Source organism: Sander vitreus, chromosome 21 (genome assembly GCF_031162955.1).
Source record: "Sander vitreus isolate 19-12246 chromosome 21, sanVit1, whole genome shotgun sequence".
Lineage (NCBI taxonomy): Eukaryota > Metazoa > Chordata > Actinopteri > Perciformes > Percidae > Sander > Sander vitreus.
In genome coordinates this window covers 12,536,622-12,562,820 of record NC_135875.1, presented here as the reverse complement: position 1 = coordinate 12,562,820, position 26,199 = coordinate 12,536,622, and the positions used below count along the sequence as shown (strand labels likewise).

Here is a 26,199-nt window from a genome sequence, read left to right as displayed (position 1 = left end):
ACTTTCACTTTCCCTTTTTAGCTTTTAGTTGTTCTTCATTTAATGTCCTTCTTTTCTGTGATGGCCCTGCCCCAGTATCAGCCATAACTACAACAGATAATTTCTAAAATTAAATTAAAATACAATTAGGCTTATATAAAGAAATCTCCTTCTACCTTTACCTGCATACTAACTAACACATGCTTTTCCGGTGTTACGCCAAAATCGGTGACCCTTCAGAATGTGTGCTCTGTAGCGCCGTCTACCTGCCGTAAATCATTTTGTGACTTTGTGGGAAAAATCTGACCCGGGCAGAGGCATTAATAAAAACTATATAAAAATAGCATTCTTTTTACTGTTAGTCTCGTTTGCTGTTTCAGGTCATTTATGATCATCAGATAAAAAATTACACAGTTTCAGAAACATTTAAAAGTAACATATAGTCACTTTAAATAAGGCAACTACATGTTTTCCATTGTTCTCTAGAACCCTGGTTCATAGTCCACAAGATTAGAATTGTCTGTTCTAATCTTCTTAGGTTGGATTTTCTTGCCAGCAGAGATGTTGGGAACCTGTGCATGCTGTAATATATTACAGTATTTGTTGAATCTTTGTTCTTAAGCCAGGATAGATGTCACAGGGTCAGATGAAAAATGTGATCACAATGGATTTGTCTGACGTTTGAAGACAGTGGCTGTGAGGTGTGTGATGATCGTCAAAGAGGTTTTCATGACAGACTTAAGTAGACAGAACTACATCCAAGACAATATATAGATATATCATGTTGGAGTGGGTGATATGACGATATGTATCGTCAAAACAATATAAACATGTCTATTGTATATATGTTGTCAAAAAAACAGCAGCCAAACTGCATTAGGCAATATTTAAGTAATTTGGAAGACGATTTACAATCTGATCCTTACGTTACGTTTATTTTGCACTAATGTTATTAATAAAAAAAAGAAATATTCAATACTTTTCATTTGTCAAGTATTTAATTTACACAGGAGAATACAAAAATAGGCTTTACCGTGTGGTTATTTCATATAGACTATTTATTGAATTACCAGAACACATTGCTATATCATGATATATATCGTTCTCAAGATATGAAATGACAAATATTAGGATAAAGGATAAAAAGATTTTGACCACATCGCCCAGCCCTACTAACAAAGAATAGACAGCAAGGGTTGGTTGCAAGGTCAAGAGCTATCAGTGCAAGTGTACAGATGGACAAACAGATAAGGCCCCCACAAACACAAAAACACACACTCCACTATTTATTTAGATTTGTCTCATGCTGATATACCTCTTCTTGTCACAATGAGTAGACAGAGAAGCTTTGGATGGGGAAATCTACCCCTCAGCGAAACACATTCATGCTTCAAGCCAAAGAGGAAGACATAAGAAGAGAGCAGGAGAAAGCAAGGCCCAGAGAGGGAGAGAAGAAAGAGCAAGAGAGCAGCATCTGAAATATTAAAGCCTCTGGATTAATCTGTCTTCCCTCTCCCTGGGGTGCTGGTGAAGGCTCTCTCTGTCCTACAGTTCCCTGGAAAAGGACAGTGGCTGGCTACCTCACCTCCTCCTTCTATACAGGCCAGCACCGGCTCTCCACCTCTCCTCTCATAATGGCCATTTAAGTGTTTGTGTGGGAGTGGGCTGTATGCTGGAGGTTTTCTGAAATGGCCGCTACAGGCTGCAAGCACTGTCTGGATACATTTGTACAGTTGAGTAATTAATTAGTCGATAGCCATAACGACATTTTTACTATTTTTGACATTTAATGAATTATTAATTGATAAAATATTGGTTAATGGTAATTACTCTAAAGGTTTCAGCTCAGGTTAAATAGAAATATGTAAATACAGTTTCCTGATTAAAACATCAAAGTTGTAATGGTAATTTTAAAGGACAATTCCGGCGCAAAATGAACCTAGGGGTTAATAAGACATGGGTACCAAGTCAACCGTTCTTTGGGATTTGTTTTCATGCTAATCGAATGTGACCAGTTTTAGCGCTAACCGCTAATTAGCTTGTAACGCTAGTAGTCGGGGCACTGGTAAAGTAAAAAGAAATCTCTATTTCTATACCACTAACAAGGCTCAAAATAGCACCACACTTCCACGGTAGCATAATGAGGGTCCCTACATATAAACCAAAGCATTGAGAACTTTGTAAGTGTACAGACAGTTTATTAAAAAGATAGTTTATGAAGACAGTACAGTTTGCGTATACAGGCAGGCGCCATCTTGGGAAAACAGTCATGACCAGTCGAACCACGAACGCCGTGCTTGAGCTATGTTACTGGTTACTGGTTTCACGACATTCGTGGTTCGACTGGTCGAGCGATGGGCAGTGGTGGTTAGACGGAAGAAGAAACCACCGCTGCCTATCGTGGGCCAGTCTCCACGGAGCTCAGCTAGCTTGATGTAAACCTAGCACCTTAACTGGATATATGTCTCTGTAATGACGTTTTTGCTGCAACAGTTTCGTTGCAATATTGAAAATAAAACAAGACTTTTCATGATGACAAATGTATTTTTAAACTGATTATGAATGTAAAAACTGGGGTAGATCTAAGAATTTTGTATGACTTGACTTGTGACTTGCTTGACCTATAGCAGGGACTCGACTTGACTTGCTTGATTCTCACCCACAGTGACTTGAGACTTGCTTGCGACTTGAAGGTTAAGACTTGAGACTTGCACATGTGTGACTTACTCCCACCTCTGCTAAATAGACAGTGCAGTGGTCAATTTTTATATATATATATATTATAGACTTTATATATATTATAGACTTTATTTAAAAGCTATGATGAGTCAATGAGCGCTCTCTCGGCTGGATGTTGGGTCCATCAAATCCTTCAAGCTTTTAACACCTATTTTAAATGTTCTGCTGGCACTTAATGAAGGTGGTGGCACCCATCAAGCCTTTATCTAGGCCACCAGATCCACAGCTGGACCCATCTGGCCTTGCTATCTGCTCTCTCTGTCTCCCCACATACACACATGCACGTGGGGACACACATGATATCCATCAAGTATACACACACACACACACACACACACACACACACACACACACACCAGTTGTTGTGGATTACCAAAGAACAAGAGCAGGTCTATTTTTTGACTTATGCCCAGTGTTTGATGGAGTTGCCCTGGATGTGATCCGTCACATTGCACTGGCTTGCTTATTATTACATAGTATAACACTGCATGCTTTGCTTTAGATGTACACTAGTGAGTGCAAATGGATAGAACGTGTTAAAAGTGAATTGTGTTGAATGACACACAAACTTTAAATTAAACCCACAGGCTTTGGCTGAATGCTTCAAAAAGCATACCATGGTTGTGTTGAGGGATGCTGCTGTTTGTGGTCCAAAATCCAACAACTTAAAACTCTCCCAAACCCTCTGCGAAAAAGGAACCCATGAATAATGCCTTGTGCTTTATTTTCTTATCTGATCAAGCCTTGACGTGGCCACTCAGAGAAATGTGGGTTCCTTTAATCAAGCTGGTTTCCATTTCTGAGAAAGAGGACCTCTGTCTGCCCTTGCCTTCATCTATCTTAACTTCCCTCCATACATTGATCTTACACACTGACCCTCCAATCTTCCCAATACCCAATCTCATCTTTATCGTCATTATTCTCTGTAATGCCACAGACTTTTTTCTGGCTGGAGTGTCAGACTCATCTTTACTAACCCCACTCCCCCTTCCATCCTCAACCCCGCCTGTCCCATACCACCCTTACACTCAGAAAACTCAGAGGGAGTGCAGTCCTTTTGTAGAACAGACAGTGAAGGAGTAATAAAATGCAAAATAGTCACTTGGGTAGCAAGTTGAGGCTTTATAGCTTTAGTTACTATGAAGGGAAGAGGGTGAAACCGATGGACTGAGGCAACCCCACCAATTGCTTTCCCTACAACTGCAATAAAATATTCCATCATATCCCTGAAGCATCCGTGACTCCAGCTGGGATCAAAGAGTATACTTGATGACTGAAAGAGGAGTGCATGCTAGTGCTGACAACGGCAGTGTCTCGTTTGCACCAAAGCCTTCATTCCGTTCCATTTATAGCAATCATGGAAAATAAATAATAGGGTTTGGTGTTCCCATTACCTCAGAAAGTATAGGTACATAACAGGAGAAGACACACTGGAATATAAAAAGCCATGTCACTCACTTGACAGTGTTCTTTCATGAAATCACAATAATGAGAATGTTTGTTGCTGTTTTTGTTGGTTATTGGACAAAAATATTAGGTGATAAATCAGGTACTGCAGTAAACAGCATAACGTCACCAATATTTTTATACAAGGCTCAATGTTAGGGATTCACCAATCCCATACTATTAGATATCGGTCCAATACAGACTCAAACTGCTTATTAATTAAACACTGGTATCGCATCATAAGTCAGTAGCGGCCGATACCTAAAGTCCAGGTATCAGCGTCAAGACTGAAATAGTCGGATCGGTGCATCCCTATACCCAATATGCATCATTTTGCTGCAAAGCTCACTATTAAAAAGATCAAAACAGATTCCACATCTCACTCTGGTTGTATTCCTTTCAGGCTGTCTGTGACAGGTGTTTTATAGGGAGGAGCACTGTTGTTGTGGATGTCCTATCAATGATTCAATGCAGCACATCAGATGGAAGGGGAGAGACAGAGAGAAAGATGTCTCTGCCTGGATCCTGGAGGGAACTTTCAATATATAATTCACTGAGTTGTCTGACATGTTGGGTGTGAATGTGATAGATGTTCTTTCAGTCGCGTGAAGATTCAGTGCTCTTAAACCTTGGCTCTCTTAGGCTACTTTGAGCATGAACCACACTGCCGAATGTCCTTTTTATAATCTTTTGATCCTTACACTATGCTACTGTATAAATGCTATATACACACACACACACACACACACACAGCACACACACAGGTGTGTCGCACTCACATTTTTACACAACAATAATTGACAACTGGCTCCTCCATTTAACTTAGAAGCACAGCAGGCTATGTACAGTAACTCTACACTTGTGCGAGCTCAATCAACTCGCCATGATTAATCAAACATCCATGAGTGCCATGAGCAATAAAAACATCTGGTACACTTAAATCCGAGGCTAAAATAATGTTCACTACTGGCAAGCTTTAATACTGACTACACACTGTTCCCATGCTGCCACCACACTATAGAATTTTACTGGAATTGTACCTGGTATGATTTCATGTGACAAACAAAATGGATTGATAGATTATATATTCAGAATTGTGTTTACTTAAACAGAAAAGGGTGCTTGACGTAGTTCAAATAAAATAAATGTAATTTCTGTCCACTATCTTTTTTGATAACAAGAAACTGTACAAAGCTACACAGTCCAAAGTGTGTGTGTGTGTGTGTGTGTGTGTGTGTGTGTGTGTGTGTGTGTGTGTGTGTGTGTGTGTGTGTGTGTGTGTGTGTGTGTGTGTGTGTGTGTGTGTGTGTGTGTGTGTGTGTGTGTGTGTGTGTGTGTGTGTGTGTGTTTGTGTTAATCGGCAAGCTCGGGCAACAAATCCATAGAACACAGCCATGTAAGATAGCAGATTAGGGGAATATGAAACACACTCTGGAGTGAGCGCTAAGCAAGGGCTTTTGTCTTGTTATCTTCGGGAGTGAGTTGACATTATCCCCATGGATAAGGTTTTACCATGCATGGATTACCGCATGAGACAAGCTGTGCGCGCCCCCCAGGAAACTAACATGAGAGGACCGTAGTCAATCCCTGTCTCCATCTCCCTCTCCACTCGGGCTCCCTTTCTCACTATTCATCAATGCTATGATCAGCACACCTGGGGCTTTTGATCCCTATTATCCATGGGAATGGTATTCCACAGTTTGGGAGCTGAGTTTAAGAAAGCTCCAATTTTCTTCTACTACTTCTCAACATCTAACAAATCCACAGCGGAGGATCAGACTGATCATGAACTAAACACAAAACAAGACAGGATCTACAGTGTAGGCCGGTCCTCAGCCACTAAGAACTTTAAGTCCAATCAAAAGTACTTTAAAGTTAGGTCCTAATGATACATGGAGCCAATGTTCTTCATAGCCAGTGCTATGTTAAAATAGCTCATCACTCCACTTGCATGATAGGCTCTCTCTTTTTAGTTTTGATCAGAAGACTACAGTAGCAGCAGGATGTTGAATATTCTGCGGACTCTTAATAGACTTTTAAGGGCGGGGAGAAGAGCATGTTACCAAGGCAGCTTTATTAACATAAAATGTCCTCCATGTACGAAAACAATTCATCAAACATCATTCAGAAGGACTTTCAACAGAACCACAATTGAAACTTTATTGGTTTTAAGTTCTTAATCCATTTAAAGACAATGTTTCCTAGTATATTTCTTTTAAAAAGGAATTGAAATGGGATAGTTACTTTGGACCTCATTGTCTAGGTTAGCTTTCCTTAGGAGTCTCAACATAAGCAGTTCTGAAAGAGCCCCATTCTGAAGGGATGTGTTTTTATCTGAAATAGTGTTAAAGTCATGCTTAAAACATGTAGTGGGAAGACGACACATGGGGATTTACATTCCATTACAACTGAGAAGAAAAAAGTTCCGAGGTAAGAAAAATCCATACATTTCTGCCTTTTGAAGAAGTACAGAAAGTTGTTTTTTAATTTTTTGCTCTAAGATTTGTGATTTTATTGTTAGAAAATATTGCTAATTCTTTCATTTGAGGCACAATATATTACCATTATGTACTGCTTTAATGCTTTACAAAATAACAGATGAATTGGATAATCTATTTGCAATCCCATTTGACATTAACAGTAAGGTGCAAAAAGATGTAAGCGGACATGATTATGCAAGGCACTTGAATTGTCATGTAAAGCAATGACTAAGCATGTACAGCGTTAAGGTTCAGCTTTAAAGGTTCAGTATAATATGGACAACTGAAGGATAGCAGAGGCCTACATGAAAAACCATCACAATTGATAATAATAAAAAAGAAATAGTCTTGGTTCCTTATCATAATTTCCTTGGGAAATCTTTGCAGGAAGTCATGACAGTAGGTAATATGTAATGATGAATGATACTTGTATCTCTTTTGGTGCACTCCTAAGATAAGAGCTCTTATTGGCTGCTATTCATATTGTCAGCGATGGGAGGTGAACAAAATAAACTCACAAAGAGGAACTGAAAACAAAGAGATGAGGGTTATTCACCGTCTCCTCTATATTTATATAGGTGGGCAAACGCATTTTTGTCTCAGTGCATGCATTGTCTTAGTCCGGCACTACTAGCTTAGCGTAGTGAATGGAATCCTTTGTTGCTGGTTAGCATGTCGTGAGTAAAAGTGAGCCAACAAAAAAAAATAAAAAAATCACAATTCACGAGTACAAATAGCAATGCAGATTAAGACTAGACGATTTCCTAGGCAGATATTGATTTGGGACTATATTGGGTGGAAGCACAGGCGAAGCACTGCTACTTGGGCAAGAGAGAGAGAGAGATTTGATTTGATTAGGATCCCCATTAGCTGATGCAGAACATCAGCTACTCTTCCTGGGGTCCACACAACACATAAACATACGAATAAGAATAGAGAATAAAAATAAGAATAGTATAACAAACAATATTCTTTCTTGGAAACATAGCTATACATATTCCTCTTCATATACTCTTATATATTACACTAAATTCATAAGCACTGAATAACAAAAGTGAAATCTTACAACATATTCCTATACATATAAATATTCCTATACATAAAAGGTACAAAATGTAGTTAAGAAATACGGTTACAGGCGTAGGGCCATTAGATGTTGCTTTACTTGTTTTTTAAAGCTTGCTTTATTGTGTGGTTTAGCAATCTCAGCTGGAAGTGAGTTCCATGCAACCATACCTCGATACATTACTGCATTGATTGTGGGATTGAGAGAGAGAGCAAGAGAGAGAGAGAGAGAGAGAGAGAGAGAGAGAGAGAGAGAGAGAGAGAGAGAGAGAGAGAGAGAGAGAGAGAGAGAGAGAGAGAGAGAGAGAGTGAGAGAGAGAGAGAGAGAGAGAGAGAGAGAGAGAGAGAAAGAGAGAGAGCGAGAGAGAAAGAGAGAGAGCGAGAGAGACAGAGAGAGAGTGAGAAGAGAGAGAGAGCAAGACAGAGAGAGAGAGAGAGAGAGAGAGAGAGAGAGCGAGAGAGACAGAGAGAGAGAGAGAGAGAGAGAGAGAGAGAGAGAGAGAGTTGACCTGCATCTCCACCTCCACCTTCACACTCCAAAACAAGCCTCTCCATCTCAACCAGGGCACCATGGCACATTTCCCGTCACCAGGGGTGGCAGCAGGCCACACATTGCAGTGAATCAATCCGACTGCTGCAACCTCCGCACTCCACACTTTCTTGCAGGCTCGACATGTACCCTGATGCTATGTGCGAAGCAGTGCTAGTGAGAAATCATGTTCCACATGCCGCACATACCTCAGTTTCAAGTCGTGACTTCAGTATCTCTCTATGATGAATAAAGCAATGTTTAGATACAGAGAGGTTTGGAGGAATTGATGCAAAGCTGTCTATATGACACTTTACAACTGGAGGCTTATTTTCATGCCAACAGGATCAGTGCACAGTTGAAACTAACAACGTGGCAGACAGTGACTGAGAGTATTTCCATATGAATTATTATTGAGTATCCTTTACAGGGCTCTCCTATTAAAACCCCTCATACAGCTTTTAAAACGTTGCTTTAAAAGGGTGTGAGGGCCATAAATATGCTTTTTTTATAATGGTTAATGAAGGCTTTATGCAGGCACTACAACTGTAATCCCTCCAAAATGGGACCATATATCCAACTGAATTAGCTCCATAGCACCTAAACCACACATGGCACTGCAGTTGTGTTGCCACTTGCAGTCCCTTGGACAAAAGAAATTGGCTGTTATTAAATTCATTGCATCCCACCAAAACCTGCCAAAGCCACATGTCCCCTAACCCCACCCAACTCCAACTCCAACTCCCATCCCTTTCCTTTCCGCGTTATTCGTTTGCAAATTGATAACGGAACCAGAGACCCCGCAGGGTCTGTAATTCAATATTGGGATCTAACAGTCTCAGATCAGATATGATGGACTGTAATCCTCTCTGCACTGCCACAGCCACATGCACTACCATATCTCAGTGTCCCTTCAGCTATCAGCAAGTCACTGCATTCTCTGCACATGAACGAATAAATGAATGAATGAGTGGGTGAATGAATGAATGGTGGTTTCATGTATTAGAAGCAGGCCTACTGTATGCTAAGTACCCAATCCTAACACACAAAATGGCACTGTGGCAGACTTGTGGGTAAGTAGGCATGACAGCATGTGATTAAAATGAGTGAGTTAGTGAGTACTCCCCCAGCACACCCATCATCACCACCACCACTAAACCCAGTCTTTAAAATTGTTCTTTCCTCTCCATTTCTTCCAATTTGAAAAGATGTAAAGAGGGGGAGTCGTGTTCAGAGACATAATGATCCCACTGTTTACTTTCAATTACGAGTATTTCTTTCCTTAGGCTAAAAACACCTTTATTTCTCGGAGGAAACATTAGTAACCATTAACTCTGGAGGGGCTTTTTGCCGCATTTATGAAAATAGATGAGTGAAAAAGAAGCCACATGTAAATCCGAAATTTTTTTACTGATTTTGTGTCAAGGACCCTCTAATATTATAAAAAAGGCATATGACTATTGGTGCCTTTGCCTCTGAAAGACAGCCCTGTAGAGGCCAACTAAAATCCTATACCGTGTTTCTGCCATTAGACCACTGAGCATGGGACATCTCAAGCACTTTACAAAAGGGAAGCTTCATCAATTATTCACACATCCGGCAACACACATTCCACATGTTTCTCTTCCCATACATTAATATTTCAGCCCCCGACCCCCAACCTTACCTCTTCTTCTCTCTGTCACCTCCCGGTGGACATTTTGTCTACATAAATCACACGGTGACATTAAGGAGCCCTAAGATGGCCTCAGTCAGTACTTACAGTCGGCAAGCTTCTCCTCCAACAATCTATTTCAGTTCCCTGACTGCTGCCTGAGAGTCAAATGTCACTCAAACGCATTGGATAAACTTAAAAAAATATCAATTACAGCAGCAACACAAAGTTTTACTGGTATGCCTGCATATGCATGCCGTACATAGAATGTAATGGACACCTTGTTTGTAATATGAGACAGAAGTAGCTGCATAATGAATCATTTAAGACGACAGGCAAATTAACAATAAAAGAGTTTAGATTTTGTGGTTGCTTCTAGCAAGTTGAGATTGTTTTGTTTGTTTATTTTTTGTATCTTTGAGGTCTTCCGGAGACTGTTGTTTACTGAGACAATTTCACACAGGACGGATTGGTCCTACGCCTTTTAGCACCCCCAACAAGCCCTGTATGCTTTATGTTAGAAAAGGTTGAGGTAGGGCCATGGTTGTGGTAAGGGTCTGCCAATTCAACTGAAGGAGGCTGAATGTGTACACAGCCTGAGAGGAAGTGTTGCCGAAGAGGCTCGACTCAAGACTCCCTTGTATGAGGGAGGATGGCACGCAACAGCAATCCAAAGCTACAATCTTGTATGTTACACAGTGGACTCCATACTGGACCGCTATGCCAAAAAACATGAACCTTGTTGGTAGCAGTTTCACCCTTGTGTGTCCAAACTATTAGCTCATGTTCACCTCACAGTGCTAGCTTGGGTCACCCCAGCATGCCTTCAACAGCATTATGCATCGTGCTAATGTACGGTAAGTACTGGACACAGAGCAGAGACTACTACAGCACCAGTTCTCTTGTTGCACAATGATTTTAGGCCGCAAATTATTATTATTCTTAATGAATAAATTAATAATTTTATATAAAAACAGGGTTTTCCCTGCCATTATAAGGTTTAGGTGCAGGACCGAGCCGTTTTGGGCAGCACCTAAGCAGAATTAATGTAAAAAAAAAAAAAAAAACTTTTCCCAGATTTAATGACTGTAAATGGACTTCTTTAGCAAGTTCTTCCTTTAAGCTTTTTAAGTGCTGTTTCTTTATTATCTGCTCTAGCTTTTCCAATGTTTTAGACACAGATAAGTTGATAAGAATGGCCCAAAATGGTGCGAAAAAGAGACGCAAAACTAGGACAAACCGACTACAAAAAGACACCAAATGACCACAGAGACCCAAAACAACCCCAAAGAAAACAAAAATGACCAAAAAGAGATACAACACGACTACAAAGAAATGCAAAATCCCACAAAGGGACTCAAAATATATAGGGAAATTGCATTTATTTTATTGAAAAACGTAACATTTTCTTGAGGAAGGACGCCTAAACCCCCCGCCAAATATGCACACCTAAGTCTTCCACAAAGCTAGGGAAAAAAATGCTCAGTATAATTTCCCAGAGCCCAATGACATAATCAGGATGCTTGTTCTCCGACCAAAACCTGAAAATATTGTATTTATTGTCATCTCATAAATAATACAAGAAAATAAAAACATTCAATCCTCACAGGTGCGAGGGTGAAACCACAGAATGATTCCCAATTTTGCTTGAAAAATTACCGAAAGCGATTAATCGATTAAGAAATGAGTTGCCGATTATTTTCGTGTTGAATGACTGATCGATTCAGGTTACTTACTCTTACCAAGTTGGTGTGATAAATCTTTCTTTTTATTATCTTTATGTCTAAAACATATCACAGTAATCCAGACACTCCTATGGTGTCATAAAATGGATATATAATGTATAATATAACATAATACACTGATAACCTCCACAGATTTACATAGCCTGCTGATTCAGTTCTGTATAGGATACATCACTGAGACGTTGTGGTGACAGGATTGAAGCAAAAGACTTCAACATTCAAATATGGATAATACCTTGAGGGCAATCTGCATAAGAATGGGAGAGATAATAATAGAACTGGTAGAATGGTGTGTGAGATATGTAATATGTCTGGCCAAGCCTCATTCACTGAACTGTGATGAGTATATGCCTTTACCTTGCAGCTGGATCCTTACTTCTGGAGCATGCGCTCATGGTTTTTGACAGTCTTCGCCCAAATAGATTAATTTTTTTCTTGGGTATCCAACACACCCTTTTTCTGTCCTTCTGCTCTCACTCTCTCTCAGCCATCGTTACTCGGGGCTCTCTCCCTCCCTCTTCCTTATTGATTCAGTGAGGTTCAGTGGGTAGAGCACGGCACTAGCAATGGAAAGGGCATGGGATCAATTCCCACGAAATTTCAAGCATTTGCTGGGCTGTCACTCTAGGATAATTTGTCTGCAGGCTTACCCTACTGAATACACTGATGTATTCTGCTTTGTAATTGGTGCCCATCAGTGTCAAATGTCTCTGCTAGCTAGATGTGAGGGGCCAACACTGCAGGATGCTGTACAGTTTCATTCATTTGCATGTGCTAAGTATATACACACATCTTTTACTGTCTGAAGAATCTCAACTATGGCAGTATTATAAGGATATTGCTTTCTTTTTTCAAAGAAATCTGTCTGAATAATTGGAGGGAAAAAAAGCAAAGCTCTTTGTTTTGAGATTGTATATGTACATTATTTGCACTATAGAAACGCTAATAGAAGTCGGTTGGTTCACAGTGTCAGACGAAATACATACTGTAGCAGGTCTGAAGGCATGGTTTTCTGCTAACGCCTCTTCCAGCAATGCTAATATGAATAATTTCTCTTTCTGGGATTATAACATCCATGCAAGCACTTTATGGATACTGAAATAACTCCCCATTCATTTTAAATTATTAAGCTTCTTTAAAGCCCCTTAAATGAGATTTAGATGTACAGTGGCCACCATAGACAGACAATTTCACATCCACATGGTAGTCGTGTCAGACAGGTATTTCCTGAGCGAAGAGTCATCATTGTAACTGACAGCCCCTAGTAGCAGCTCCACTGCTATTACTCAGTCTGTTAACATCAAATTGCAGGATTGGGATACTGTATTCTACTGAGGCATACAACAAGCCTGTGCAAGGCATATGTTGAGACCGAGAAAAAAACTTCTTTAATAGTTCTTTTTGAGCATAAAATGATAGAAGCTGAAGTATAACAGCTTGTTTTCCAACTAGGAAGATATTTGTAAATAGGTGCAGCTGCACACACACTGTGCAGAAGCAGCCCTGCTTGGGCCGGCCTCAACGAACAAGCAGAGCGTGTCTCAGGAGAGACAGAGGGGCCTCAGAGGCAGTCTAGCAAATCTGAGCCTGACCTCCCTGGAGAGAGACAGAGAGGCAAACTGGATTTATATCTTTGTTTTTAATCCCCCTTACATGCTCCACTGGTCTTACAGTAGTACTTTGTGCAGGCTTCATGTATATTCAGGAAAAAAACAAACAAAACAAAAAAAACAGGGGCTTGCGTGTCAGGAAAAACATCCATTTCAGGTTTTTTTCTCTGTGACATAAGAGAAAAGGGTCGTCTTTGTTGCTCTTCTGTGTTTTCCTATCTGAAAATAAAAAAATGTGGCACACACATCTGACTGGCTTTTGACTCCATAGCCTGTTATTCAGATTGAAATGCCATTTCGTTACTGCCCCAGTATTCAGTTTGACATTAGGCTCTTGTTAAGCTGTTTTGTTTTTGGGAGGTCGTTTATTTTGCCCTGACCAATCACTGTCACTATCCATCTGCTCAACGTCATTCTCAGGCTACACAGAATCTACATTAGCGGTGGCTAACAGAAGTCAGCTTTAACATGCTGATCGAAGTCACTTATGTGTAAAGTGATTTTACAGGACAAAGAAGTGATAACATAATGAAGAATTATGTTCACTTTAGAAAACCTTTCCAAGATGTAGGACTAACTATAAGTACTGAATCCTCTGCATCCATGTTCTTAATTACCAAAGAAGACAACCGATCGGGATAACAGCAACATTTTTTCATCTTAAAAAAAGAAGAAAATGCTTCCAGTGCACAGCTGTTCTGGTTTAATGGCTATTGTTTTCTGTTGTTGATTTACAGAAGCCCTGATAGCTGTGTCTGGCTCTCACACAGATGATGAAATGAGTCCCACCTATAAAGGCGCTGACTAACTCAGCTGTCCCAGTTGGGGAAACAGCCATTGATTCCATTGAAGAGCAACACCAGACCTTTGAATTGCTTGACAACAATTTTAATGTGGGTGGTGTCTGGAATCAGGCTAGCGAGATGTGCATGGAATTACAACCACACTTCACTATGGAAGATTTCTCGCAAGCGAGAAGAGAGTGGAATTGGGCCCTGAGCCAACACAGCGTCCATGGTTTCCCCAACAGGCATTCATTGTGCACTGCTCCATTCGCCTGTTATTTCCCTGCTTAGGAGCCAATGGGGCTTGTATGTAGAGAGTGGAGTCTGATACATAATAGTCTCAGATACAAAAAGTGAAATGTTAGATTCATAGTGAGTATAGGAGAGTATAGGCACACACACATGCTTCATGCTCATCTTTGTGTTCACAAGTGTGGCAGTTTTTCTGCGTCTGCCCATATGCTCATGAATGAGAGCTGAGGAGCTAACGTGTAAAGGAAGATAGAAAGCACAAAAGCAAAGCAAAAATAGACGGAGGAACACAATGACACTGAGAGCAGACACAATAACCGTGGGGAAAGATGGAGAGTGAGGGAGATAGAGGAGAAAAAAGACAAAGGGAGTAGGTAAAATATGTCATTATCCCCAACGGACAGAGCTTGTCTTTTTTTCCAGGACACAGAGATTCATTTACATCTTCACCGAACAGCAGGGGCAGTAGCAATGAGTAGAGAGTGTGTGTGTGTGTGTGTGTGTGTGTGTGTGTGTGTGTGTGTGTGTGTGTGTGTGTGTGTGTGTGTGTGTGTGTGTGTGTGTGTGTGTGTGTGTGTGTGTGTGTGTGTGTGTGTGTGTGTGTGTGTGTGTGTGTGTGTGTGTGTGTGTGTGTGTGTGTGTGAGGGTGTGTTTATGTGAAACCCGAGACCGTACAGTATAACTGCATTAGCACATAACTTGACATAAAGTATGAGATAACTTAGCTGTGGGTAAAGACAAATGCACCTGGAGCCATGTTTTACAGAGCATTTCATCATCAACTGAGACATTTTATGTGTATCGTTACACTTTAAATACGCTGCATTGCACAACTCTACATACTATTACAGCTCGGTACATCCAAGCTTTAGAAGGAGCTGCATTCCTGAAACTCCAAAGTTAGCTTCATATAAGGCTGTGTTTTGCCCTTAAGAATACTGTGTTGGTGTTCTGCATCTAATATGGCACATGAATGCTGTACACAAGGGTTATGTGAATGAATATAAACAGCAAAGAGGTTGTGTGAATGAAAGTAATGTACAGTAAAGAGAATGCTTCAATATTTTTACCCCATAGAAACAATATCAACACGAGGAACAGGGAAGAATAACAAAGCAACAATAAGCCATTCAACACAAAGTGTAGCCTTGGGAGAATAACAGTGGCAGTGGTTGGGCTCCATACTGAACACTATTAAATTCTAGCTACAGTGGGGAGAACAAATATTTGATACACTGCCGATTTTGCAGGTTTTCCCACTTACAAAGCATGTAGAAATCTGTAATTTTTATCATAGGTACACTTCAACTGTGAGAGACGGAATCTAAAACAAAAATCCAGAAAATCACATTGTATTGCATTTTATTGCATGACATAAGTATTTGATCACCTACCAACCAGTAAGAATTCCGGCTCTCACAGACCTGTTAGTTTTTCTTTAAGAAGCCCTCCTGTTCTCCACTCATTACCTGTATTAACTGCACCTGTTTGAACTTGTTACCTGTATAAAAGACAGGTGTCTTTTATACAGGTAACAAGTTCAAACACTCACACACTCAATCAAACAGACTCCAACCTCTCCACAATGGCCAAGACATAAAATTGTAGACTGGTACAAGGCTGGGAGGGGCTACAGGACAATAGACAAGCAGCTTGGTGAGAAGGCAACAACTGTTGGCACAATTATTAGAAAATGAAAGAAGTTCAAGATGACGGTCAAGCCAGCACATGTCCAAGCCCCTCTGAAGTTTGCCAATGACCTTCTGGATGATCCAGAGGAGGAATGGGAGAAGGTCATGTGGTCTGATGAGACAAAAATAGAGCTTTTTGGTCTAAACTCCACTCGCCGTGTTTGGAGGAAGAAGAAGGATGAGTACAACCCCAAGAACACCATCCCAACTGTGAAACATGGAGGTGGAAACATCATTCTTTGGGGATGCTTTTCTGCAAAGGGGACAGGACGACTGCACTGTATTGAGGGGAGGATGGATGGGGCCATGTATCGCGAGAGAGCATGACAATGACCCGAAACACACAGCCAGGGCAACTAAGGAGTGGCTCCGTAAGAAGCATCTCAAGGTCCTGGAGTGGCCTAGCCAGTCTCCAGACCTGAACCCAATAGAAAATCTTTGGAGGGAGCTGAAAGTCCGTATTGCCCAGCGACAGCCCCGAAACCTGAAGGATCTGGAGAAGGTCTGTATGGAGGAGTGGGCCAAAATCCCTGCTGCAGTGTGTGCAAACCTGGTCAAGAACTACAGGAAACGTATGATCTCTGTAATTGCAAACAAAAGTTTTTGTACCAAATATTAAGTTCTGCTTTTCTGATGTATCAAATAATTATGTCAAGCGATAAAATGCAAATTAATTACTTAAAAATCATACAATGTGACTTTCTGGATTTTTGTTTTAGATTTCGTCACTCACAGTTGAAGAGTACCTATGATAAAAATTACAGACTTCTACATGCTTTGTAAGTGGGAAAACCTGCAAAATCGGCAGTGTATCAAATACTTGTTCTCCCCACTGTATATTCCCTAAAGTGTATTGTTGTTTGATCCTGTATGAATTCAATCATTCAGGAAAACTAGAAGTGATAAAATGATGGTTTATGAACATATGAACTATATAAATCAATGGATTTACAGCTGTGGTTTGGCACAAGGATAGCTATCCTGCAAAAATGTAACAATGAGACCTCTACAAACAGGCTAATGCAGCAACTTTAGCAGGTCAATTCAATCAGTAATGCCTTTTCTTAACATGTTGAAACCCATGCTTCTTCTGTGGTATCACATAGGTATATACACATAGAACAATCAGCCTACAGTCATCAATGACCTGCAGCAAGGAGGGATTTCAATAAAACAATATTAGTGAAATGTCAACTGAAACAAACTGTCAGCACCATACCATATATGATGAAAATATTGTGATATGATTTGCTGAGTGAGTTGCTTTTCCACTTGACATGCCCTACAAAAAGAGCAAATGTTTCCATTAGAGGTGTGAATCTTCAATGATCTCCCGATTCGAATAAGATTATCATGTCAGCTATTCGGTTCAATATCTCGATGCATTACGATGCGTCAAATACATTTTTCTATTAAAGCCATATAGGATATTTAATTCATAGCTTTTCAAGCTTCAAAAACAAAACATTCTGCAGTGCTCTAATACTAAATAAATTGGATACATAAAACTACAGCACTGAGCACATGGCACTTCCTGAATGTGCAAAACATAACAGAATATGTAAACAGAAAGGTTGTTAGGCCTACATTAAATTATAAACAGAAATAATCGATTATGGCCTGGCCGATTATCGATGCAGCATCGTCCATGTCCATGATTCGATGCATCGATTATTTGATTAATTTCAACTAGGGCTGTCAGCATTAACGCGTTAATCGCGATGCGATTAAGGGTCGAGCATAATGTGTAAATGTTTTTTAATCGTATTAATCGCATGCCGCCATTTATTAATTTATTTTCACTTTGCGTCTTGCCTAACAGGCTACTATTTTGCCGTACTTCCTCGTAACACATCCTGCTGCTGCAGGAATAGCAACGCGGATTTCGGTGCCTCATTCTGGTGCCACTGATATGCCTGCACTTCTCTCTGATGCTCTGAAACAGACGTTACAGGCAACAGAAACATTGCTGCACGTGACGCTAGTTAACGTTATACTCGACAGCAGCTAACGTTAGCCTACCGCTAGCTAGTAGCTGGATTAAACACGGTTACAATGCTGACAGCTAATGCTAAACGGTGTAAAGTTTGTCTGTATTTCACTGTAGAGGATTCCGACACCGGGATGTAACAACCTGCAGCTGCTGTTGTCGGAAAAACACAGATGGTGTGTTCATTGAAAATGGTAATTTACAGCCTTGTGGTGCATTCAAAGTTGTTGTTAAATGCCCTTTTCCCATCTGGTGGTTGTTTTTGTTATTCAACAGCTATTTACTAGTGAAATAAGTTATTGTTATAGTGATTACATTATTATTAAACATTTAATTTTGACGATATGGCCTTAGCAATGAACAAGCCATTCTTTAATGTCGCCAACTGTTTAGTATCCTTCTTTCTTAAAAAGTATCGGTTCAGGCACCATTAAGGCACCGGTACTGTTTTAAAAGTACCGCTTTAGCACCGGTATCCAAACCAAACAATACCCAACCCTAATATTGACTCTAGATTCAAATGTGTGACTAGATTAAATATATAATAAACAAATACAAATCTTAAAATCAAGTTCATAAAGTTATTTTCTTTGCATTCATTCGATTCCCAATCAAGATACACTGGTAAGAATTGCTTTCCATTGTTAATATGTACTTAAAAACAGTTCTGAAATGCAAAATAATAGAATTTTAATCATGTGATAAAACATGCGATTAATCGCGATTAACTATAGAAATTCAACGATTAATCGCGATTAAGAAAATGTAATGTATGTAACAGCCCTAATTTCAACACCTCTAGTTTCCATTAAGTTTTATGTTACAAAAGTTACAAAAATCCCTTTCAGAATTTGTACATGCTATAAGAGGGCATCTTTTATGGATTCTTAACAATAGCTGTAAGACTGCCATAACTTTCTGGTGAGGTACCTAGCTATTACAATTACTCATTGCTTTGAAGATAATACTGGTCTTTGTAAGTAGCAGACAGATGCAAAACCACTGGATCTAATTCTACAAATATCACTTAGGTAGAAAGGCTTTTTATTACTGACACTAACGTCATCAATTATTACCATACCAATGCTTGCTGCCATGGGTGATTATTGGCAAACAAGAAAGGGGCTAAGAGTTTTGAACTATTATTAGTTTTTTTTCTATAATCTAGGTTTAAAATATTTGAAGAAAGGCTTGCATTTTTTTAAGATATGGTCTACATTTGGTAAGATAAAGTTTACTAAAATAGTGGCAATTGATTTGCCCATTGATTTTTAAACAGTGAGGATAGCAGGATTTTTTTTAGTGCCTATAGAGTGTCATCTGTTGCCTGATAGATACAGTATTTAATAATCGCAGAGATAAAGATTCCACAAGTGGGCTGAAATGTCACTCTGCATGATGTCAACATGTAGGCCTGAGACTTATGAACATCAGCATCCAGTGAAAATGACTCGTATATGTGAAAGCTTAAATTAACTAAGGGCAGCTTTACTAAACATGTTTAAGCTTTTGAAGGCAGTGCCCTTTTATAGTATACAGTACAACAGATGTGTCCTGATGTTCGCACAAGGGGGCTGCCCAGTTTGCCAGCTTTTAGCTGTTTGGCAACGTTTTGTTGAGTGACGTAATTGACTCCGGAGCAGTGGATTATTCTGCGGAAGTCTGAGGACTGTCTATTGGTATCTCTATACTTTTGTCACCAATGGAATGTATTGTTGCTGGTTGAATTCAAGCTGACCACAGCCAATGTTCTCCCACAATTGGCAAAACTACAAAGTCTAAGCTATTTTCTCCAAAGCTGTTCAACTGAAAACAGAGAACGTATTGCTATATTATCCAATTTCCAACCAGCTATGCTGAAAATATTTCTGCCCTGAAGTAAAGGAGAAAATTATGTCACTTGATCACTGTTTGCCTGTGGAATCGATGCCATTGACGCTTTCCAATTGATAAACGAGAGGATACTATGTAGTCAACCGGAACTGCTGTCCAAACATATGATCCACAACAGAAATGTAGTGAAATGAAGGTTTCAGTTTTCAATTTTTTTTCATTCCTTCTAGAGCACTTTGCTGGAAAAAACAAGGAACTAAAAATAGATAATCATAAGCCAAAAGTTGGTTTTAAATCAAAGCTGCCAATTAATGTTCCAACAGAATTTCTTAGAAAATAGAGCTCCTGGAGTTTGAGAATAAAAATTGTATGTAGTCATACACAGTCAGTGTCATGATTACACTCGCATCCTGCCCCACCCACGTCTGAAGAAAATGCCTTGTTATGTTAAAAACACGTCCCCTGTGGAATGAATAATCAGAATTCCTTCCTTCGTTACACAATGCTAAATACGCAAAAATATCACAGCTCCCCTGCTTTATACCCTCTATCTCCCTCAAGCCTTTCCCTCACTTAGCCCACTCCATCTGCCAGCTCTCTCTACTCACAGCTCCCACTCTTCATCCCTTGCTTTGTTATGCTTCCTGCATTCCCTTCCTTCCTTCACTAACCTTTTCTACTTTGATGTTTTTCACAGTATTTCTTCTCTTTTTCTCCATTTCCTAGCCCATCTATATCCACTTGTCCTTTGCAACCTTATTATCATCCCTACATCCATCTACTATCCCTTCTGAGGCTTCTCTCTCTCTCTCTCTCTCTCTCTCTCTCTCTCTCTCTCTCTCTCTCTTTCTCTCTCTCATTGTATCCCTGCAGAGTGAAAGCAGTACCTGCGACACTCTGCTCCCAGTATCCTCTCATCTAAATGAGATGTGTGGCCTTGCTATATCTGATTCTTCTAGACAGGAGGTGAGAGCTAACCTTTCTCCCACTTCGACACCTCACCAGCTCCTGTTATTTGTTTTCATAACACAAATATGCTGTCCTTTGTCACAGCACACATCATAAAGCTTTAAGATCCCAACTCAAGCAGACAAGAATTCTACTAGATGGAGCCCTGCCTTTAATGGCACTTAAACCAGTGTGTGGGAGAAAAAAAACTCCTCCGGAGGTAAGATTCATATCGGATTACAGAAATGCACAAGTGAAAGATAAAGACGAGAGGGGTGAAAATACTGAGAATATCCCCTGATATCTGTCTGTGCTAATGAATACGATTAATGTTAAGCTGCTGGAGTATCCACTTCCCATGTGGATATAAAGGGAAATAATTTATATTCTCAAACCATGAGTCATATCAAAGCATTTCAGATAAAATAGTTTTTTTACCCAGGCATATAGTTATATGTGATAACTGGCAGCTATGACATTATTACTACTGTAAAGACCCCCAAAAGAGCTCTTGTGAAACACTCATCTCAAGGTCTACACATAACCTCACACAACAGCACTCCCTCACACATCTCCATGAACCCAAAAAGTGAACTTACGTGTTCGGAAGCGGTGGTGTGGGCGTGTGGCAGGGCCCTTGCCTGGGCGCCCGTGATTCCAGCGTGACGTGGGCTTGACCGGGGCTGCTGGCTGCGAGGTGGTCGGCTGCACCTTGGCAGTGGTCTTCACAGTAGCTGTAGTTGTGGTGGATGCTGTAGTGGTGACGGTGGCAGAGGTCTGGCCTGGCTTTGAGTTGGCGGCTCCGTTACGTCCATTACCAGTGCTGCTTCCTTTTCTGACAGTGCTGCGAGGGGTGACCTCCTTACCACTGGGTGGTGGGGGGAGTCGGGTGGCGCGAGTGGTGGAGGTTGTAACCACAGTCCCACTAATGCGGGTGCCAACACGGTTGTGAAGGTGTGGGGCGCGGTTGCCATCTCCATTGGCAGTGCTGCCATTGGCTGAGTGGTTTGCCGGTGGCGCTGATCGAGTTCTTGGCGCTGGGGCCGTACCATCCGCAGCTAGCGGTGTGGTAGTCGACACCATAGCTGTGGTAGAGGCAGCTGAAGTAGTGGTGGCTGTGGAAATGTCGGGCCCCTTGGGCATGGCACTGGGTTTGGAGAGAAATATAGGGTCCTGTCCAATGCTACCTTTGGGATCCACCAGATCAGTGGGGACATAGTCTTGGACAGATCCCACAACAATCCATTTCAGCAGCATGAGACTGAGTCCCAGTCCAACAAAACCCATTACCAGGGGCACGGCACAAAGCCAGGTCTGCTGGCGAGGCCACACAGCACATGGGCCACAGCGGAGAGGGCCCTGGGCTCTGGGAGATGCCTGTTCAGCCCCTGGCTCCTCCAGCGTCATGGCTGCTAGACTGCTTGCACCAGAACGCTCACTCATCCTGCTGGAGCTTTTCGTATCTGTTCAGGAGGTCAAACAGGCAGCCAAATGATACGAGGGCATATACGTACGAGGAAGGGGATGTGGTACAGAAGAAATACTGGGCATCTTAAGTATGCACCCACACAATACCTAGCCTATATATCTACATGCACAAACATAAAACATTAACTAATGCACAAGCACCCACAAGCATGAACAGACACAATCACTCACAGTCACGTACTACTAATTAAAAGCTGGCACAGCACTCAAATGCATACACAAGCAATATAACCTACACTCCCTCTGGCGGACAACAAACCAAAATCACACACACACACAAATATGCACCAGAATATACACACTTCCACACACCAGCAGACAGGTTATGGACAGGTGAGAGAGCGAAGCGAGGGGGCGCCTCACTGTAGTTCAGCGCTAACGAAGCGATGATAAATCCCAGGATGCTTCACTCCCTTGTTAAAAAAAGCCGACGTAAAAAGAACGGAAAGGGATATCGATCCGCTTCAGACTGGAGCTGTAAATCCATGTGCATGTGTGCGTGCGTAGATCAACAACCCAGGCTACGGCAGCACCACTCTCCACTCTCAATTGGTTGATTATCGGCCGCATAAGGTCCTTAAAATACAAACCAATTATTGGTTATTTATTCCTTTATTCTCTTAGGTTTCATTTCAGTTCTTTTTTACCTTTTATACATACGTTAGAGCGCTTCCTTTTACTATTGCAGGAGTCTTTCTCGGCTCCTTCAAGTTTGCCTCTAATAGCCCTCAGTTCGCCGTGTCCGGCCACCCTTTCGGTCGCTCCAGCTGTCGGTAATCCAGTGGGGAGAGAGCCGGTAAAATACACCGAAACTGAAACGAGGCAGGGCAGAAGGGATCTGATGTGATCTGCCAATGAGATTGGGTGGTGGTGGTGGTGGTGTCCGGGGTAGCGGGCTAAATCCAACTGATCCGGGTCCAATCCCTACGCCGGCCACACCGCTCTGATTTTCCCGGAGTGACAGCCGTGTGCCTCCACAGCTGTCTGTCTGCGATGATAGATCCGGAATTGGTGGAGGAGAAAAATAAGTCTCTAAGATTCGTTTACCTTCGCTGCATTCCCACAGTGGTGCAAGCAGCAGAAAGGGAGATCGAGAGAAGAGAGAGGATGGAGGGAGGGAGGGAGGGGGCTGCTGCTCTGAAAAAATGATGCGGCGGCTGTATTGGAGGCTGCAGACTATGGAGAGACTGGGAGGACGGAGGGAGGGAGGCGGGGTGGGGGGTTTGCTCAATCCGCGGTGAGTGATGTGGGTTTCACGGCTCCTATCCCATCCGGCGCTCTCCTCCGGCTCACCGCCGTCCTCAATAGTCCAAAGAGACGACTAGTGACTGTCCCATCTCTCCCTCCAGACTCCACGGGTGTAGGTGTGCGCTGACTCCCTTATCAGCAAAAAGAAAGAAAGAAAGAAAGCGAGAAAGGAAACATTCTGGTGGGTAGAAATAGGTAGGTAGTGGGAAAACAAGAGAGAGGCAGCATAAATGCGTGTTGGCTAAGCTCTGCAGCAGATGCAGATATGAGGCAGAGGGAGGAGGCGGCAGCAACAGCAGCACGCCCCGCACACACACACACACACACACACACACACACACGGCGTGGAGAGGAGAGGCACCGCCATAGACACACCCCAGGGAGCGGTGAGAAGGAGGGAGGGGGAGGAGGAGGAGGGAGGAGGGAGGCGCCACCCCGATGTCTTCCACCAGTGGCACACATGAGCAAACAAACCAAACACCTGGCTCATAATTTATGAGCGAGGTAGAGCACCTCTTCAACTTGATACTTCTGTGGGCAGTAGATGAATCCTTTATCTTACAGATCACAAGGGATAGTAGCAGTGGCGTAACGAGCCAACACCGGGCCCCTAAGCAGGATTATCAAGACGGGCCCCCCTACTACAGCACGTGAGGACGGCGCAATGTCCACGAGTAGGCTACCATCAATAGGACCATAGAGACACAGCATATAAGAGATGAGATGACTGACAAAATCAGGAGTAGCCTACGCGCACCACAACAACAACAACAAAAAAACACTGGTGAATGTGCACCATAACACATGAAAAAACACACAAGGGCAGTCCCTCCAGGATTTCGTGGCCTTTTTTTTAGATTGTTGCGGCCCAAAATGCCTGATTTTGCAAAAGAAGTTGCAATGTCTTTTGTATGTTTGTTGCAATGAAGTTGCAGAAGACAGTGAAAGTTGCAAAAAAAGTTTTTTGTATAGTTCTTTAAAAAAATAAAAAAAGGAAACTTGTTTTGGGGAGAATAATAATTATTACTATTAATTAATTACTCTGGGCTGAGATTTCCTAGGAACTTTACCAAAAAGGCTCAGGATGCTGCAAATGTTGGTATAATATGAAAATGGCTGGTGGATTTAAGACAAAAAGTAATAATTTATTGAATGAATCAAATAAAAATAAAAAACGAGTGTAGCTGTCCTCAATTTAGGTGTGTGTGTGTGTGTGTCAGTCGCGGGAGGAACTCGGCAGCCCCGCCCGCTGCAGAGATCAGACAGGATGTAAACAGCAGCAGCTTTCAGTGACTTTAGAGTGAAAAAACGTTACCGCATGCATTGATGTTAAAATGTTTACAGGTTGGCAGGACGGTCTGAAATGTTCTGCACGGTCTTTCGTTGTACGTTTTTGTTGGTAAATGTAAGATGTTCGAGTCACACACGTGAAGAGAACGGTCTCTGAAACAAGGTAATTCATTTGACCCGTTCTCACTCTCGCTTGGTCAGTGGCCAAATGCGATAGGGGGCCCCGGCTGTCAATCAATATCTTCCAGTCACGCGGGCCCCTGATTGGCCCGGGCCTGTAAGCACTGCTTACCCTGCTTACCGATAGTTACGCATCTGGATAGTAGTGCTTTGGGCGCACAGCCAACCAGGTTTTACAGGCAGTACGACTTACTGATGTCAGAATATGAGTGAAAAACACACTCACAAGGCTCATTTAATTAGCCAGATTTGGCATTTGGTTTGTAGGCCTATTAATAAAAAGCCTGTGACACAGCAACCATGTATGGATAGGGCATTGAAGGAAAGCTATAGGTGCAATGCAATGAGCAGCAAAGTACTAGCACATAAGAAATAAGTCAGGTTAAAACCACATTTGAGAATGTATAGGCCTACTCATCACATAGATTTTAAGTGTCCAAAAGAATCAAATCTTCTTTTGGACACTTAAAATCTATGAACATTACCTTGCAGTACATTTTTGCACACACATTGTCATCACAGGAGACAGATCAATGGGATTACATTATTAAACTGTGACTTCCCAGTTTTCCTTGATTATGTTGCGGTTGTTAAAGGGCTAATAAGACATTTAGAGGTCTTTAGTGTCTCAAATTTTCAAAGTGGCACTGAATGCAGCTTCTTTTGTTGCGAGAAGAAGACCCAGAGGGTGACGCATACAGAGGTACTCTGTGGTTTCTTATTCATTGTTGCTTCAGGGTTGTGACATTATTTAAAGCTGCCATCTGCTTTTTTAGTACATGATTGACTGTGTTAAACAATCCAACTGGAGTTATCAACAAGTTCAAGAATTTAATTTTACCCTCGTAAATGTCGGTGTATAAATACATACTGTAATAATAATCCTTAAAAACTGGTGTGTGGTTTGTGTCTGCCTGTGTCTGCCTGTGTATGAGGATGAAAGAAAGTGGGGGAGAGTGAGGAAGAAAGAGGGAGATGAGATAGGTAGGAGAAAGTAAAATGAGGAAAATGTCTCCTGCTTTTTCGCACAACTTATATAAGCATCTGTAATACTTAACAAAAGCCCAAACTACATCATCCATTACTGTCTAAACTGCGTATGGCTCATGGCAAAGAATTAGATCCATTTCAAACTCCTCACATTCCCCAAATGACTAAAATTATGCCATTTTGAATGCATTGTTTTTACAATAACAATTCGCACCACCCTGAGGTTGGTTTCTCAATTGATTTTCATAAATAATAGA

The 26,199-nt window shown here is 41.4% G+C and overlaps 1 protein-coding gene across 3 annotated transcripts in view; it reads right to left on the bottom strand.

The window, feature by feature from the left end:
* nrg3b (neuregulin 3b) overlaps positions 1-23,726 on the bottom strand; it is a 205,493-nt gene extending 181,767 nt beyond the window's left edge. For 2 of the 3 annotated variants that reach the window (XM_078279775.1, XM_078279777.1), the window contains exon 1: positions 21,346-23,726. In XM_078279775.1, coding sequence (XP_078135901.1) covers positions 21,346-22,189 — 844 coding nt within the window. In that variant the 5' untranslated portion in view covers positions 22,190-23,726. The remainder of the gene's footprint in view (positions 1-21,345) is intronic. The other variant, XM_078279776.1, reaches the window with a different exon arrangement.
* Between the last annotated feature and the right edge of the window lie 2,473 nt (positions 23,727-26,199).